The 19,353-nt window shown below is 38.4% G+C and overlaps 1 protein-coding gene and 1 pseudogene across 1 annotated transcript in view; one reads left to right on the top strand and one right to left on the bottom strand.

Moving 5' to 3' along the window:
* The window catches only part of VIRMA (vir like m6A methyltransferase associated), a 61,330-nt gene extending 55,895 nt beyond the window's left edge, over positions 1-5,435 (top strand). Inside the window, exons 21-24 of the mRNA XM_028110490.2 lie at positions 1,855-2,021; positions 2,482-2,813; positions 4,046-4,189; positions 5,088-5,435. Coding sequence (XP_027966291.1) covers positions 1,855-2,021; positions 2,482-2,813; positions 4,046-4,189; positions 5,088-5,242 — 798 coding nt within the window. The 3' untranslated portion in view covers positions 5,243-5,435. The remainder of the gene's footprint in view (positions 1-1,854; positions 2,022-2,481; positions 2,814-4,045; positions 4,190-5,087) is intronic.
* Positions 5,436-13,643: 8,208 nt separating this feature from the next.
* Positions 13,644-13,872, bottom strand: LOC114216138 (small ribosomal subunit protein uS14 pseudogene; annotated as a pseudogene).
* Positions 13,873-19,353: the final 5,481 nt, after the last annotated feature.

The following is a 19,353-nucleotide window of genomic DNA, read 5'->3' on the forward strand; positions in this document are numbered from 1 at the left end:
TGAATAGGTAAGAGTATAATTAAACATTTAAAATTTAAAGCACCCTGATTTATGCCTCTCAGAGCTGTATTAGGGAGGATGATTTCAGTTACATATTATTGTACCATATATTGTTTTTTTTCCCCTTGATCAAAAAAATAAATATATTTGGATATTCTCTGGTCCAAAAAGTATTAGTATTTATCATGTCTCATTGCACACGAGACTAAATTGTTTACTTTACATTTAAGGTATATTTAGTATATTGAGGGCTCCTTTCCCTTTTTTAAAAATATCACATAAAGTTTTATTTAAATTGCATTAAAGAATTAATTTCTCTTGGAGTGCCTGTATAGCTTAGTCAGTGGAGCATGTGACTTTTTTTTTTTTTAGATTTTATTTATTTTTTTGAGAGAGAGCAAGCAAGAGAGCACAAGCAGAGGGAGTGGCAGAGGCAGAGGGAGAAGGAGAAACAGACTCCCCACTGAGCTCGGAAGCCCAACACAGGGCTCGATCCCAGGACCCTGAGATCATGACCTGAGCTAAAATCAAGAGTCAGACGCTTAACCAACTGAGCCACCCAGGCATGTGACTCTTGATTTTGGGGTTGTGAGTTCAAACCCCAGGTTGGGCATAGAGCTTACTTAAAAATTTAAAAAGAAAATTAATTTCTCTTTTAGTGTAAATTGTTCAGTGATTTTTTAGAACTTCTCTGTCCAATAGAATTTTATGCAGTAACAGAAATGTTCAGTAATCTGCCCTGTCCTTCAGTAGCCATTACCTTTATGTGACTATTGAGTAATGAAATGTTGCTAGTATAACTAAGGAACTGAATTTTATTTTTGATTTAATTTTAATTAATTTAAATTTAAATAGGCACATGTGGTTAGTGGCTACCATATTTAGTATCACAGATCTAAAATATTTGTGTTAGAAGTTGTTTTATAACTTTTATGTTGAAACGCAACTATCTTGCAATGAAGATTGTAACTTTACGTGGCTTAGAAAATTTGGGGTCTTTTAGGTTTGCTAAATTTAAATAAAACTTAAGGAAACATACTTTTTATTTCTCTGGAAGTAAACTTAGGTTGGACCCTCATTTAATGCATAGAACTTTGAGAACTGTGGCACAGAATCCTTTTATTATAGATATTGTGACTATACAAGGCTTACAAAGTATGTTATTTTCAGGTGGTTTTGGAAGAGTTCTGGAGATGCTACTTTATTAATTAATTAATTAATTAATATATTTTTTAAAGATTTTATTTATTTATTTGACAGAGAGAGACAGAGCAGGAACACAAACAGGGGGAGTGGGAGAGGGAGAAGCAGGCCTCCCGCTGAGCAGGGAGCCTGATGTGGGACTCGATCCCAGGACCCTGGGATCATGACCTGAGCCGAAGACAGACGCCTAACGACTAAGCCACCCAGGCGCCTGCTACTTTGTTAATTTATATGGATAAATCCTGAGTTCCTTGTCAGACAGCAGAGGTCTCCCAAAATTAACAGCCCTTCTTTGAGGAGGAATGCCACCCCCCCCACCCCAAAATGCAGCTGAATTCCAATATCTTTTCTTTAACTACCAATGATGTTGCTTTTTGAAAAGGTGATGGAAAGGGGTGCCTTGCTGGCTTAGTTGGTGGAGCATGCAACTCTTGATCTTGGGGTTGTGAGTTCAAACCCCATGTTGGATGTAAAGATTTCTTAAAAATAATCTTAAAAAAAAAAGGATGATGGAAAGGCACAGACCTATAATTTATTTATTATAAAAGTTAAATATAATCTATAGGAAATATGAATTTCTGTAATCAAATGTTACATTATTAATTACATTGAAGATGTGTTTCTCATTATGTTTAATTTTTATGATTGCAGGTCAAAGTTGACTTAATTGAGCTCTCTGAAAAATGCTGTAGTGACTTTGACTTGCATTCAGAATTAGAGCGCTCATTTTTGTCAGAACCATCATCTCCAGGGAGAACTAAGACTACTAAAGGATTCAAACTTGGGAAGCACAAGCATGAGACCTTCATAACTTCAAGGTAAAATTTTTTCTACTGAAGATCTTGATCATGGTCATGGAAGCTCATTTATTGTAATGTACTTTAAGATAGACACAAAACTATAGAGAAAAAAGGAAGGTGATGTAATACTTGTATCATCAATACTGTTTGGAATTTTTTTTAAAGATAATACTTTGGCCAGGATATACCCAGTACATTTGTTACATTGTTCTACTTTATGAGAGTTCAGATGGTTTGAACAAGTGGTGAACTGGATTATTTTAAATAATTGTTAGTCATATCAATAAAATGTGAGTACCATTCTTAGCTAGTTTTGTTGTGTATCCCTGGAGAGTAATAGAGATATTTGCAACATTAACACAACTGAATGAAGAAATAATTGAGATGTAGTTTTCAGTATTGCAAACATTTGACTTATATATTCACTGGAAGTATGAAAAAAAAAAAAAGTTTTCATGGAGTGTTTTTGTTTTAATAGTGGGAAATCTGAATACATTGAACCTGCCAAACGAGCTCATGTTGTGCCACCACCAAGAGGAAGAGGCAGGGGAGGATTTGGACAGGGTATACGACCCCATGATATTTTTCGTCAGAGGAAACAGAACACAAGCAGACCACCATCTATGCATGTGGATGACTTTGTTGCGGCTGAGAGTAAAGAAGTGGTTCCTCAAGATGGAATACCCCCACCCAAACGGCCACTCAAAGTATCACAGAAGATTTCTTCTCGTGGTGGATTTTCAGGCAATCGAGGAGGACGGGGTGCTTTTCACAGTCAGAATAGGTTTTTCACACCACCTGCTTCAAAAGGTGACTACTTAACATATGTTTTCTAAGGGTCAGAGTATTGGAATATTAGAACATTGAATAGAAGTGATTTAGATGTAAGCGATTCAGATAAAGTATTTTTCAGTTACTACAATTAAGCTACTACCTCAGACCGGTGGTAACTATTTGCAGAGTACTTTATTGGGTAGAAAAAAATCTTTTTTAAGTTAATATTTAATTAATTGCCTGTTTAGTGGTAAGTTTAAAAGAAGTTAGTTGGCTAATTATTTTCCTTTTCACCTTGGGGATTGTGTTTATCCTTTCTGAGTAGTATCTATACATTCTGAGTAGTAGTATACAGTTCTACTTAAAATCATAAACAGTTTCTTTATGATTTTTTTTTAAAGATTTTATTTATTTGAGGGGGGATAGCGAGTGAGAGAGTGAGCATGAGCAGTGGGGAGAGGGAAAAGTAGGCTCCCCGCTGAGCAGGGAGCCCGGCGTGGGGCTCCATCCCAGGACCCTAGGATCATGACCTGAGCTGAAGACAGAGGTTTAACCAACTGAGCCACCCAGGCGCCCCTCTTAGGATTATTTTGTGCAGTTCACCATTGAGTCTCTTATCTACTTGCTTCTTGATGTTATATTTAATCTGTTTTTTGGGGTTTGTTTTTTTTTAGATTTTATGTTTAAGTAATCTCTACACCCAACGTGGGGCTCAAACCCACTACCCCAACATCAAAAGTTGCATGCTTTACCAACTGAGCCAGCCAGGCACCCCCATTTAATCTGTTTTAAATTGCTTCAAGATTTTATCTGTTAATGAATTCCATTTCCAACATTGTACACCTGTGTCATACCTATTTCAGAATGACACCTCCATATGGGAACTAGGGAGACCACTGCACAGCAGAGCTTTAAACACAAATCTTGTTTCTTTTTAAAGGTACTATTGTGGAATTTAACAAAAAAACACAAAACTCATTTTATGGATTGTTAAAGGTGGCTGCTTTTATTTACTGCATGATATTTTTTGCTTCTGTGATTTATTAAACATTGTTCCTGTTTAAAAAATGCTTCAAGATTTTAGAAACTGAGTGTACTTGTAGAAATTAATACTTTAAATTATACGTGGGACTCCATCCCAGAACCCCAAGATCATGACCGGAGCCGAAGCAGATGCTTAACCGACTGAGTCACCCAGGCGCCCCAAGTGTCGAATCTTTTTTAATCCAGCTGAAGTAGTAGATCTTGATTGTGTTATCTGTGTTTAGGAAACTACAGTCGTCGGGAGGGAACAAGAGGCTCCAGTTGGAGTGCTCAGAATACTCCTCGAGGAACTTACAATGAAAGTCGAGGCGGCCAGAGCAACTTTAACAGGGGCCCTCTTCCACCATTACGGCCACTTAGTTCTACAGGTATACATCCTTCCTAGTTGATATTGCTGAGAGAGGGAGGTGAATCCTCCTTTTCAAATTGTCGAATGTCCTATACTCTCATTCTGGGAGAGAATATTTTAGAATGTAGACTTATTATTCTAAAGGCGATTTAATTTTATATATGCAAATGAATGCCCAATGTATATTTCCTGTAGGAATAATAAAAATTCTGGATTCTGAGCTATGTGTATAATCTGAGCAGATTCACAGTGATGTGCTCTGTTTTTTGTAATCTTAAAAAATTTTATTTATTTATTTATTTGAGAGAGAGGATGAGCAGGAGGGGGAGAGGGAAAGGGAGAGAGAATCTCAAGCTGACTCCATACTGAGCACAGAGCCCAACACAAGGCTCGATCCCACGACTGTGAGATAATGACCTGAGCTGAAACCAAAAGTTGGACACTTAACTGACTGAGCCATCCAGGCATCCCATGCTCTGTCTTTATATTTCAGTAATGAAAACTAATCCCTAAGGTACTTTTTTTACCAAAGTGTTTTAATAATAGAGATATCTTCATACAGTATATTCTATTTTTATTTACAATATTGTCTTGTGTGTGTAGGCATGTAACCTGTTTTTCCTAAAACACTACTATATCAAGTCCGGAACTCCTGATCAGAAGTGACTTTTGGTTTCAAATGCACTTTCTTTTTTATAACAGCTTTATTTGAGATATAATTCTCACATATCATACAATTTACCTATTTAAAGTGGACAATTCAGCAGTCTTCACCACATTCACAGGACCTGCACATGGATTTTAAAGGAGCAAAGAGTAACTCCTGTCTTAATTTGAGTTCAGTTTTAAAGATTATTTTTTCTATAGTGGGAAAGGAAAGGATGTTATGACTAAAAACTATATTCTTTCTTTTATAGGCTACCGCCCAAGTCCTCGTGACCGTGCTTCCAGAGGTCGTGGGGGTCTTGGACCTTCCTGGGCAAGTGCAAATAGTGGCAGTGGAGGCTCAAGAGGAAAGTTTGTTAGTGGAGGCAGTGGTAGAGGTCGTCATGTACGATCCTTTACACGATAAAAATTCTTTTGGGAACACCCCGACTGTATATGAACATTTCATGAGGACGATAAAAATAAAATAAGACATTAAAGGACCAACTTAGACCTAGCAGTTATCTGGAGACATCTGAGAGAATATTTTTATCTGAAGAAAGCAGATTTTGTTTGATACCTAACACAAGATTTCAATAAAAATCCAAACTTTGTATGTATGTTTGTATATATTTTTTCCCTCTCATATATAACTATTTACAGAATTTCTTAGGTAGAAAATGAACAATGAAGTGACTTTGGTTTTAGTGTATTTTTGTCTATGCCACAGATGCCCCCGATACTTTCTCAGCTCATGGTGCCCTTTAGTATTGGAGTAATTTTTTCACAGCACACCTAAACCGAAAGAAATACCTAATACCTCCATTTATTAATGGTTGGGTCCAAACAACTTAGAGTTTCTATCATAAACATGAGTAACTGAACACTGCCAACTATTCAAACCTTGGAATCAGCTTGGACACCATCAGTATCATTTTCTCTTCCACTGTGCTTTTCGCACAGTACTTTTTATCACAACTATTGAAAACCTGGTTTTGCAAAGATACGCTGTCATAGAAAAATTTAGTGTTATCTAATATTGAAAATGTAAAGTACCTTGAGCTAGTAGTTTGTGTTGTGTCTAACAGTTATGTTTCTCTTAAAAACTTAAAATACCATGTGGCATCTGTGTTAATTTACTAGGGTGCCCTGGTGTACAGTTTTGGAAATCTTTTGGCTGTACCAAAAGAAACATGACACTCTTCTTTACATGTGGAAGAAATATGTATGGGGGAAAAAAAGGAAAAATATGTACGTACTTTGTGTTTCACTTTTATACCTACTTATGCTATTTTATTATGCAATTTTATTAAGCCTAAATGAAACGTAGCCTAATAGTGGTCTTTTGAGAATCAGAAACATCTAATAAAATCTGGACTTTATGTACAGAAATGAAGTTTTTAACTTTGAGAAAATAGCCATATTTTCCCCAAGAGGTATCTTAACACATTTAGCCTATATAAGTGGCAAAAATAGAGTTCTTAAACAACAAAGGAGTATGTGAATCTCATGCCATCCCTTTATCACTGTTTTGCCAAACTATTTGTGAGAATACAAAGTATGTTTGGAAAATACTTTAAAGAAAAGCTCAGGAAAAAAAAAGAAAAGCTCAGCTCTAAAGGTTCTGATTTAAGCAAAAGGTAATGGGAATCTTTTCATAACCAATGGCCTCAAAAAATCCAAGATAACCTAAAACTCTTTCAATCCTGAAACCTAATGAGTTCATTCTCTCTGAAGATATATTTTCCACATTAGAATTCAAAGTTTGTTCCTAATGTCTGACATAAGTACATGAAAAAATAGTTGTCTTTTAAAGTAACTGCATTTCTTAAAGTAACCACATTTCTTAAATAATAACATATGGATGTATGTATAGATACATAATTACTTGGTTTGGTTTTTAGCTTTAAGTTGAATATAATCTCAAGAGTTGTTTCTGCTCTTTGTCTTAGGTTAATGCCCAATAATTCAGGCCAGCCAAAGTAATAAATTATTAACAAATACAAATTAATACCAGGCAAGTTTAAAGTGTTCTGAGTAATTAAGGGTCTTTTTTTTTTTTTTAAGATTTTATTTATTTATTTGACAGAGAGAGACACAGCCAAAGAGGGAACACAAGCAGGGGGAGTGGGAGAGGGAGAAGCAGGCTTCCCGCCAAGCAGGGATCCCGATGTGGAGCTCGATCCCAGGACGCTGGGACATTGACCTGAGTCGAAGACACACGCTTAATGACTGAGCCACCCAGGCGCACCCCCCCCCCTTTTTTTAAGATTTTACTTATTTGTGAGAGAGCAAGAGCACAGGCTGGGTCGGGGGGAGGGGAACAGAGGGAGAGAGAGAAGCAAATTCCCTTCAGCAGGGAGCCCTATGTGGGGTTGATCCCAGGGGCTCAATCCCAGGACTCCGAGATCATGACCCAACTGAGGACAGATGCTCAACTGACTGAGCCACCCAGGTGCCCCAGTAATTAAGAGTCTTAGATAAACATGTTGACTCTCCCTTTCATGCATATATCACTCATTCTTTATAACAATCTAGCAAAGGAGGTATGCCATAATTTTATAGAAGGAGAAAGTTGAGGAGCTTGACTCAAAACTGATAGAAATAGGATTTAAAACCAGGATGACTAGCTCCTAATTCTTAACCTCTTTTTTATATCTTGGAGAGATATGAAGCTACTTTTAGGTTGAATGAGATTAAAGATCAAAATTAATTTATCATATAGAAGTGGAAATCCAAAGGCTTAACATTCTGTTGCCGTCATTTCAGAAGTGAGCCAGAGAGATAACTCAGGGATGGTTGCTGTCATATATATTTAGATCTCTGTGGAAGACCACATACCTTCAAAAATATTAAAACATCAATTTTATATGTACTTTGGTGGAAGGGGTATATGTGTTATTTGCAAAACTATGTTGTTTTACATAAGACATTTCAGGAGAAGTTTTGAATGGTACTTAGAAATTAATGAAAATGGAGAATAACGTTGGGAGTAAAACATTCTATTTACTATATAATACAAGGAGTTATTGAGTTAATGAGTTATTGATAGAATGATTCGTATTTCTTTCATAAGAATAAGAGGGGCACCTGGGTGGCTCAGTTGGTTAAGCATCTGCCTTTGGCTCAGGTCACGATCCCAGAGCCCTGGGATTGATGCCTGCATCGGGCTTCCTGCTCAGCAGGGAGTCTGCTTCTCCCTCTCTCTCTGCCCCACCTGTGCTCTCTCTCTTTCAAATAAATAAATAGAAATCTGAAAAACGGGCACCTGGGTGGCTCAGTTGTTAAGCGTCTGCCTTCGGCTCAGGTCATGATCCCAGGGTCCTGGGATCGAGTCCTGCAACCAGCTCCCTGCTCCGCGGGAAGGCTTGCTTCTCCCTCTCCCATTCCCCCTGCTTGTGTTCCCTCTCTCGCTGTGTCTCTGTCAAATAAATAAATAAAATCTTTAAAAAAAAATGTGAAAAAAAGAAAACAGAAGGGCGCCTGGCTGGCTCAGTCAATAGAGCGTGTGGCTCTTAATCTCGGGTTTGTGCATTTAAGCCCCATGTTGGGTGTAGAGATTACTTTAAAGTATTTTTAAAAAGAAAAAAGAGGGCGCCTGGCTGGCTTAGAAGAGCATGTGATTCTTGATCTTGGGGTCATGGGTTCGGAGTGTAGTGATTACTAAAAAAAAAAAAAAAAAATGCTCTGAAATATTGCTGTGCTTCTTAAAAACAGTATTTCTGATAGTAATCCATATGTGAAACAGTAGCAAGTTCCATTAGTTTAGTCTTTTTGCTTTGTATAAAAGTATAAAAACGGGCAGATTGAGAATGTAGGAATGAGGGTATGTCTCCTGAGCATCTACTGTGTTCCATACATCCTGGGGCAGCTTGGGGAATATAAGGATAAATAAGATCTATTTTCTGCCCTCCAGAGGATCACAATCTAATGGAAGAAACACTCATGTAAACAAAAATTTTTAAAGTTAATAGGTAAGTGTATAAACATGGAATAACTCAAAAGAGTTTTTCAATAATCCAGTCAGTACATTTCAAACGAGTTTTAAAAGTATTTTTAAAATAGCTAAATAAAAGAAAGACTTGACATTAGAATTGTATGTTAGACCATAAATAACATCTTCTTTGGAATTGTTTTTGCATAAAGACTAGATAAGGTGAAAAAATTTGTGATTTTAATTTTAAATTCATAGGACAGATTAGGAATTAGCAAGATTTTATAAGGGTCCTGTAGACTCATAAGCTAGAGAAAAGAATGCAAACTCAACTCCTAGCAGTGGCCTGGAAAGTAACAGAAATGCGAGAACCAGCTGAAGAACAGACAGTGAAAACTGGAGAAGAGTTGTCAGTTGGCATTTTGGCCTCAGTACCAGGGAGGAAATTGGGAGAGTTGAAGCAGGTGGCCCTGGAGATTGCCTGCAGTGTTTAAGGAAACTAGGTCCAATGCTGATGCATCTTCTGACTTCTTTAAAAAAAAAGTTTTAAATTTTATCTTATAATTAAAAAATATTGTGGTCAAACAATTTACCATCTTAACTGGTTTTTAGTGTATAGTTCAGTAGTGTTAAGTATATTTACGTTGTTGTATAACCAATATCCTGGACTTTTGCAGGTTGCAAATCTGAAACTATATAACATTTAACAACTTCTCAGTCCACTCTTCCTCCAGCCCCTGGAAACCACTATTCTTTCTGTCTCTATGAATTTGACTAGATAATCATCTAAGTGGTATTTGTCTTTTGTCATTGGCTTATTTCACTTAATATAATAACCTCAAGTTTCATCCATCTTGTAGTATGCCAAAGTTTTCTTCTTTTTAGAGGCTGATGATACTCCATTGTATGTATATACCACATTTTTTTTGTTGTTATTATTCATTCCTCTATCAATAGATACTTGAGTTGCTTCCATTTTTTGGCTTATACATAATGCTGCTAAGAACATGGGTGTACAAATATTTGCTTAAGACCCTACTTTCAATTCGTTTGGGTATATCCACAGAAGTAGGATTGCTAGATCATATAATTCCCTTTTAAATTTTCTTAGGAACTGCCATATTGTTCCATGGTGCCTGCACAATTTTCCATTTCTATCAACAAGGATTCCAATTTCTCCACATCCTCACCAACTCTTGTTATTTTCTATTTTTAACAGTAGCCATGCTAATGAATGTGCTTCTGATTCTTTTAAAGAGAAGCCAAAAATCTGGATTATTGTGTAAACAATTTTCAAATGTGGCAGTTAATAACATCTGAGCCAAACAAAATCCAAGTGCAGGGCAAAATATGGCCAGAGGGTTCTATCCTGAAGAGTCTGATACTCTATTTTAGAAATTGGAACTGGATTACTATAAAAACTTACTTTCATTTAAGATGATAAAATTTACCAAGTAAATCTGTGATAGGACATGATGCTAAATGCTAGAGTTCTTTGGCACCAAAAAGCCTGGATTTGAGAACCAGCTTTATCATCTATTAGCTGTGCAACTTCAATAAACTTTAACCTCTGGTCCTAAATCTATCTACCTTATCTACCTCACTAGGTTTTAAAGATTAAATAAAGTCTGTATTTGATTTTTTTTCTTTTTTGATGTGTAGAGCAATATTATTATTTTTAAAGATTTTATTTATTTATTTGACAGAGAGAGACAGCGAGAGAGGGAACACAAGCAGGGGGAGTGGGAGAGGGAGAAGCAGGCTTCTGCCAAGCAGGGAGCCCGATGTAGGGCTCGATCCCAGGACGCCAGGATCATGACCTGAGCCAAAGGCAGACGCCCAACGACTGAGCCACTCAGGCATCCCTAGAGCAATATTATTTTATTTATTTATTTTTCTAAAGATTTTATTTATTTGAGAGAGAATGAGAGCACAAGAGGGAAGAGGGTCAGAGGGAGAAGCAGACTCCCTGCTGAGCAGGGAGTCCGATGTGGGACTCGATCCCGGGACTCCAGGATCATGACCTGAGCTGAAGGCAATCGCTTAACCAACTGAGCCACCCAGGCGCCCAGAGCAATATTATTTTAAATGAGAACCTCTACTGCCTGGAAAAAAGTATACTAAATGTGACATACCTGTTATTTCTGAAGTCCCAGAAATTAGTGCCTGCTTGAGAAATAATGGGAAGTTATGGGAATGGAGTTATACCAATTTGTAGCTCTACTAAAGCATTTTGATGTGGATTTTAGGGAGATTTTTAGTTTGGGGACACTTTTATAATGGTCTTATAACATAGATTCTAAGTGAAGATAATCCAGTTTCTAATAATGCCTGGGATACTTAGGGGCATGTGGTAAAAATTTTTAAATATAAGGAAGTGGTAGATGATACGAATATGCAGGAAATAATGGGAGTAATCTGGCCAGTGTAGGATGCAGGGATGGGGAGTGAAGGAAGAGGAGGGACGGTGTACTTGGAGATCAAAAGTTGCATGCTCTCTCGACTGAGCCAGACAGATTCCCCTTTTTATTTTTTTAATTATTTTTTTCAAGTTAATGAACCTTAAATGATTTGAGTTGAAAACTGTATGTCATTTCCAAATGAAGATCTCTTTGCTAAGAGACGCTTTGGGAATGTTTTGTTAAAGCTCTGAACTAAAGCAGGCCTAATGGAAACCCCTTAAGTCTTAAGCTGCTTTAAGTTATCTACTCTAGGAGTGATGCTTTTCAATGTTCTGGGAACCCTGGAACAATACAATTGCTACTTATTCTGACTAAACATTTCACCTGACTCTGCTAGAACAACTTAGGGTCCTCTGAAGTCAGTTTCCTTTAAATAAGGAATCAGAAAAAGTTCATCTGTAAGCCAAAGTCATGTAGAACAAATACGAACCAAAACTACTCCATAAGCATGTGGAACTTTAAAAAGTTGTTCAATAACTTTATCTCCAAAACTAATTTCGATGAAAAGGCAGAAAAATCAGAAATTATAAAAGCTAGGCACTAATACTGGCTTTCCCATTCATTTTTTTTCCTGTTTTTACTTTTATTTGCATTTACTTTATGCAGAATTTTCTCTTGGGCCCTAAGTTTTTGTTTCAGTTTCTTTTGGGATGTCTTTTTCTTTTGTGCAACCTTCTCTTCTGGTTTAGGAACAATCTGTTCTTTTTCAGTAAGGATCATTTCAATATGGCAGGGAGAGCTCATGTATGGGTTAATCTGACCATAAGCCCTGTAAATTCTATGCCACATCTTGGGGGCTTTGTTCACTTGGATGTGCTCAGTGACTGGAGAATCTACATCTAAACCCTTAGGTTCAGCTTTACTCTGCATTTTTAACCATCCACAGTAAAAATTCAGCACTGTTTTTAGGTCACTGATCCTGGGTCCAGCCCCACTGTTTGGCCTGGGCACACTTACCAACTCCACCTATTATAGCGCACACATTGCTTCTTCAGAGTGAATCTTTCAGATTACTCTGATGACTTTTTGGATATGCAAATCCTTGATCGCCTGGTCCGTTTCACATGTGTTCTTAAAGTGAACACGAAGATTTGAACCTCTTGGTTTGCATGATTTTGTAGGGTTTTCTGGGTCACGTGAATAGCGAACCATTTTCAGAGATCACTTCAGGCCACTTAGGGGAAGAACCTGCCTTTCCCATTTATTAACTTGTGCTATGTGATACAAACAAATTAAATCATTGGTGGGCCTCTGTTCTCTCATCTATTCTGAAATACAGAAGTCAGAATGTGTGTGATGAGGAGAGTATGAGTCAGAAGAGAAATGTTATTACAGATATTTATTGTAGAGTTAAAGTAAAAAGTAGCAGTCCAGAATTGATGAAGTGTAGTGGCTACACAAATGAAATAAAGACAAATGAAATAAACAAAACTAAAAAAAGGGTTATCAGGGCACCTGGGTGGCTCAGTTGGTTGAGTGACTGCCTTCGGCTCGGGTCATGATCCTGGAGTCCCGGGATCGAGTCCTGCATCGGGCTCCCTGCTCAGCGGGGAGTCTGCTTCTCCCTCTGACCCAACGTGCGCGCTCTCTCTCTCTCTCATTCTCTCTCTCTCAAATAAAAATAAAATCTTTGGGGTGCCTGGGTGGCTCAGTTGGTTAAGCCACTGCCTTCGGCTCAGGTGATCCTGGAGTCCGGGGATCGAGTCCCACATCGGGCTCCCTGCTGAGCAGGGCGTCTGCTTCTCCCTCTGACCCTCCCCCCTCTCATGCTCTCTCTCTCTCTTTCTTTCTCTCTCTCAAATAAATAAATAAAATTTAAAAAATAAAATTTAAAAATAAATAAATAAATAAATAAAATCTTAAAAAAAAAGGGTAATCACACTAAAAAGAGGTTTCCAAATTCTCTTTCTCCTCTTCACTCTTCTCCAGGAGAAATGTTCAGCTCTTATGTTGGTGTTGACTAATCAATTAACCAATACTACCAAAAACCAATAATGTTAATTCAAAATTTATTCAAAATTAAGAGTTACAGAAGCTTAAGACAATTTTTTATTGAAGCATAATTAACATACAGTGTTATATTAGTTTCAGGGTACAATATAATGATTCAACATTCTGTACATTACTCAGTGCTCAAGAGTTACAGAAGCTTTTACCTCTGATAGGTCTAATGTTAACTAAACCTGGGGACTCAGTATAATGTCCTTACAAAAAGTATTTAGTGGTGATAACATTTTAGTACTTAATGATTAAAGAAGGGAAAGAAATGAACTAAAATTGATCAAAATATTTGTTTCCAAAGATATCTGTATCCTGGATGAAGATTTTTTTTTTTTTAACTACACTCTCTTGTCTTCATTCAGTGTATAATTTTAATTGGAGTATTTTTTATTTTATGTACAATGAGTTGACATTAAAGTAGGTATCCTGGTTATGTGCAGTTAACGTAGGTTATCTTGGATGACCAATTCAAGGAAGTTCACTTAATCCAACTTAATGAAGCCTATATCCTTCGCGTACCGACGGAAACACTGGCGGCACATATTGAGGCCGTCTTTCCGGATCAGACCGTGCCGGTTTGAGCAGACGCGGCAAGAACGAGAACCCTGGCCAGATTTCCTCGGATGGCTCCAGTACAGCTGCTGGTGACCCATCTTGCTCTCTCGGATGCAATCGAGGCAAAAGGCCATTCAGTGTATAATTTTAAATAGCATTTCTACATATTGATTCCTCTAAATTTCCAACTCAGAGCTGTCCTCTGACACCCAGATTTGCATCTTTCTTTTTTAAAGATTTTATTTATTTATTTGACAAAGAGACCCAAGCGAGAGAGGGAACACAAGCAGGGGGAGTGGGAGAGGGAGAAGCAGGCCCCCCACTGAGTAGGGAGCCTTATGCGGGGCTAGATCCCAGGACCCTGGGATCATGACCTGAGCTGAAGGCAGATGCTTAATGATTGAGCCACCCAGGCACCTCCAGATTTGCATCTTGACATCTCTACCAGATGTCTAGTAATCACCTCAAGTTTAACATGCTCAAACTGAGCTGTTGATATACCCTCCTCCACCACAGTCGTTACTCCTTTGTTATCCTCTTTTTAAAATTTTCAGTAAACAGCAACTCCATGCTTCCAATTTCTCAGACCAAAAAGCCTTAGAGTCATGCTTCCCTACTGTGTTTCTTTCATGCTCTACTTCTGATCTGACTTCTATCATCAAAACATATCTAGACTCTAACTGTTCCACCTCTGATGCCGAGCCACCGCTGTCTCTTGTCTGAATTATGATAATAGCTTCCTAACTCAGCTCAAAACTCTTCAGTGGCCTCAGAATAAAAACTGGAGTTCTTACAATCACGCACAGGTTTTTCACCCCTCCTTGTTATTTCTTTGACTTCATCTACTACTCTCTGAGCTCACTTTGCTTCAGCTACCGCCTTCTGACTGTTCCTACTGGCCCTCGGTGCTTTATTGCTTCAGGACCTTTGTTCAAAGATGCCTTCCCTGGCTACTCTATATAGAATTTCAGTATTTCCATCTCTGCTTTACTTTTCTTCTTACCACTTTTCATTATCTAACACTATATAGTTTACTCATTTATCTTCTTTATCATTGGATGCAAGTGATAGACTTTGTGATTGAAATGCAGAAAATCACAAATCATTTATGTAATAAGATATGTTAGTATTGGGAAATAGTTGTATTCTTTCTAAAATGACAGAAAACTTTCTAGCCTTTATTTCCTAGCCCATCTTTATCTAGTATCATAAAATAATTAAGTGAAGTAAAATGAGTATTTCATGATGATAATTTTTGTTAGAAAGAATAAAAGTGAGATTGATTTCTCCTCCCATAAATAATTCCTGTAAAATATAAATAAAGCTTTTGAAATTTACTGTTTCAAAGAAAAGTATTTTATTTGCTGTGTTCTAAATAGGACTATACTTCTTTTGGATTATACTCATCAGTTATAATTTTGCTGTTTGTCCTTATCTTTTTTTTTAAAGATTTTATTTATTTATTTGACAGAGAGAGAGCACAAGCAGGGGGAGCAGCAGAGGGAGAGGGAGAAGCAGGCTCCCCATGGAGCAGGGAGCCTGATGCAGGGCTCCATCTGAGGACCCTTGGATCATGACTTGAGCCAAACGCAGACGCTTAACTGACTGAGCCACCCAGGCACCCCTGTCCTTATCTTTATTGTAGAAAATTAATCCTAATGTTTGCTATTATACAACTCATAACATCTTTATTTAAAACACTAATTTTGCTAAAATAAAGACCAAAAATTTATAACAATTTAGTATATAAAAAATGATACAGGGGCACTTGGCTGGCTCAGTTGGTAGAGCATGTGATTCTTGATCTCAGAGTCCGAGTTAAAGCCCCACATTGGCTATAGAGTTTACTTAAAAATAAAATAAAAAAAAAATGATACCCAGTCTACCACAGTTTGGAAAAATTTAATATTCCCTAATTCTTCACATATATTTTAGAGTAAATGGCTTTTTTTTTTTTTGAGAGGATGTAAGTGAGGAGGGGCAGAGGGAGAAGGAGAGAGTCTTAAACAGGCTCCATTATGAGCCTCCATTGTGTGGTTTGATCTCATGACCCTGAGATCATGACCTGAGCCAAAATCATTAGTGGGATGCTTAACCGATTGAACCCCCCAGGTGCCCCTAGAATTAATGGCTTTTGAAAATCAGGCTAAATTATGAAAATTATTCTATTCACACATTTTTTTTTTCAAGTGGGTTCCACACCCAACATGCCCAAGGTGGGGCTTGAACTCATGACCCTGAGATCAAGACCTGAGCTGAGATCAAGAGTCCAATGCTCATGGACTGAATAACCCAGGTGTCCCTATTCATGCATTTCTAAGTGTTTTGTTTAAACTGGAATATTTTTATAGGTAATACAGGCAGTGACCTGGTTTGGAGATACTTTTTTAAAATATAGATTTTATTTACTTGAGAGAGAGAGAGTGAACATGAGTGGGGGGGAAGGGGCAGAGGGACAGGGAGAGGAAGAAGGAGACTCCCCACTGAGCAGGAAGCCCATAGAGGGCTGGATGCCAGGTCTCTGAGATCATGACCTTAGCTGAAACCAAAAGTCAAAGAGGCTTAAGCAACTGAGTCACCCAGGTGCCCCTCGAGATAATTTTACATTAAAAAGCCAATGACATATATTTCTCTGCCTTGTCACTATATTAAAAGGTGTCAGACCACTTCTAAAACGTTAGTTTACCTATTTGAGCCAAGTACTTTATTTATTTATTTTTAAAGTGTGTCAGGTACTTTAAAGGCCTATATTATTTTAACAACGTTGCTAAAGTCACTTCATTCCTAAAATGCTGCATAATTTAACAGCTTTATGGTAAAGTATATTTGCATACTATTTTTCCAAGCACATACTATATGAATACCATCTAACTGCCTAAACACATCCATGCAGATGTTCTTTAAGAAGTATGAGTCGTCCAGGGCGCCTGGGTGGCTCAGTTGGTTAAGCGACTGCCTTCGGCTCAGGTCATGATCCTCGAGTCCCAGGATCGAGTCCCGCATCGGGCTCCCCACTCAGCGAGGAGTCTGCCTCTCCCTCTGACCCTCCCCCCTCTCATGTATTCTCTCTCTCTCAAAATAAATAATAAATAAATCTTTAAAAAAAAAAAGAAGTATGAGTCCTCTGTTCTAAAATGAGGTCTGTATCGGCACCTACAGCATGTGACAGTAGGCAATCAATCAATAAAAAACAAATGTTTTTCCAAGTAAATATTTTTTATTTATTTTTTATTTTTTTTATTTTTTAAAGATTTTATTTATTTATTTGACAGAGAGAGACACAGTGAGGGAAGGAACACAAGCAGGGAGAGTGGGGGAGGGGGAAGCAGGCTTCCCGCCAAGCAAGGAGCCCGATGTGGGGCTCGATCCCAGGACTCTGGGATTATGACCTGAGCCGAAGGCAGACGCTTAACGACTGAGTCACCCAGGCGCCCCCATTCCAAGTAAGTATTTTTTTAATTGAACCATAAATCTGAAACTACAAATGCTTGAAGGGAAACGCAAAGAGACATGCGCAGTTAAGTTCATCCAATCAGAGTCGGGCTGAAGGAGGTGCAGCCGCAGAAAGGTAGTGCGCACGCGCGGCTAGCTTGTCCGCTATAGGCTGCGCGGAGGCGGGAGCATTAAATCTCCGTTGAGGAGGTCTCCGTCTACCCGAGTTCTTCTTCGGATTACGCGCGACTTCTCTCGGAACTTTGCGGGTAAGTTCTTGGAGGGGAAGTCTTGTGAGGCTGAGGTAGCCTGTGGGCTCGTGCGGGACAAAGTGGGGAGAAGCGCCGAAGCCGGCCTCCGGAGGGAGGAGGGAAGGAAGGAGGTGGAGCAGGGAAGGAAGGCGGTGGAGCGGCCGGGGGAGGGTCGGGGGAGGGGTGCCTGAAGTGTGAGGGACGGCCTCGCTGTTGGCCACCGGGTAGGCTGGTGCGGAGGCTGGCGGTAGCGGTGCGTTTGTGGTGGGAAGGTCCCAGGGAGAGGCGACTGTGGGCAGTGGTCTCTCAGCGGTCCGCCGGCTTAACTTATGCGGTGCTTGGGTTTGTTACCACCAGGACTAATCTACGTTATCCTGCACGGTATTAGCCGGTTAATTAATAGACGATGTCTGTGGACACTTTTAGCGGGGCCACAAAGTCAAAGGAGTGACTTAAGTCACGAAGTGTAACTGCTCCTTATGGTAGTTGGAAGCCGAAAACCAGGTCTGTTGCTGTTCTTGGCTGTTCTTGCTCCTAGAGGTTTAATGATTGCACCCTTCAAAGACTACTTTATCATTATCTAATCTATAGTAGTATCAAAATCCATATGCTCAAGTTTACACCATTCAATTTAAGTCTTAGATTCTTTTCAGTAACCCTTTGTGATGAAAACAAAATCTCACTAGCTGTGAAACTTGTTTTCCAACGTTTTTTACAGGTTTATTCTGTTACATTTGTAAAGATATGGTTATAGTGATGAGCTGTTTTCATGTTTGGAGTTAATTCTATCAGATTCATGGATGATTTCTGTTTTGGTTATTTTTTAGGTCAGCATTGCTGAATATGAGACGATCTGCAGCACCAAGTCAGTTGCAGGGGAATCCCTTCAAAAAACTAAAATTTATACCACCAGGGAGAAGTAATCCAAGTCCAAATGAAGAGAATACAAAGATGAGTCCAGATGTAAAATTATTTGAGGTAAAAAAAAAAAAAACATAATATAGAGAAGCATGCTTTTTTTTTTTAAAACATGTCATTTAAGAAGTTAACACTTACTGCTTGAAGGAATTTTTAGTATCTAAGTCTTCCAAAAACTTGAGAGTAATGATTACATAAAAAAATAATTTTTTTTTAAAGGAATGACTTGCAGTTGGCTCTATAGGATAAACTTCTGTTAACAGTAAAAAATACCGGGCGCCTGGGTGGCTCAGTTGGTTAAGCGGCTGCCTTCGGCTCAGGTCATGATCCTGGAGTCCCAGGATGGAGTCCCGCATCCAGCTCCCTGCTCAGCAGGGAGTCTGCTTCTCCCTCTGACCCTCCTCACTCTCATGTGCTCTCTCTCTCTCTGTCTCTCTCTCAAATAAATAAATAAAATTAAAAAAAAAAAAACCTGGTAAAAAATACCTCTGTGAGGGAGAGGGTGGATATTCTTGTAAAAATAAATTATTCTTTTTTTTTTTAAATAAATTATTCTAATCTGTATTCTTTTTAAAGTTACCACATAAGTGAAAACTTAGATAAGGGGCACCTGGCTTCCTCAGTTGGAAGAGCATGCGACTCTTGATCTGGGGTTACGAGTTCAAGCCCCACCTTGGGTGTAGAGATTACTTAAAAAGAATCTTGTGGATGGAACTAGAGGGTATAATGGTAAGCAAAATAAGTCAGCTAGAGAAAGACAAAATATCATGATTTCACTCACATGGGGAATTTAAGAAACAAAATAGATGAACATAGGGGAAGGGAAGGAAAAATAAAAACAGAGAGGGAGGCAAACCATAAGAGACTCTTAACTATAGGGAACAAACTGAGGGTTGCTGGAGGGGAGATGGGTGGAGGGTTGGGGTAACTGGGTGATGGGCATTAAGGAGGGTACTTGATGTAATGAGCACTGGGTGTTATATGC

This window comes from Eumetopias jubatus, unplaced genomic scaffold, assembly GCF_037043125.1.
Source record: "Eumetopias jubatus isolate StellerSeaLion01/CBP00866 unplaced genomic scaffold, mEumJub1_p1.0 scaffold_4, whole genome shotgun sequence".
Classification (NCBI taxonomy): Eukaryota; Metazoa; Chordata; class Mammalia; order Carnivora; family Otariidae; genus Eumetopias; species Eumetopias jubatus.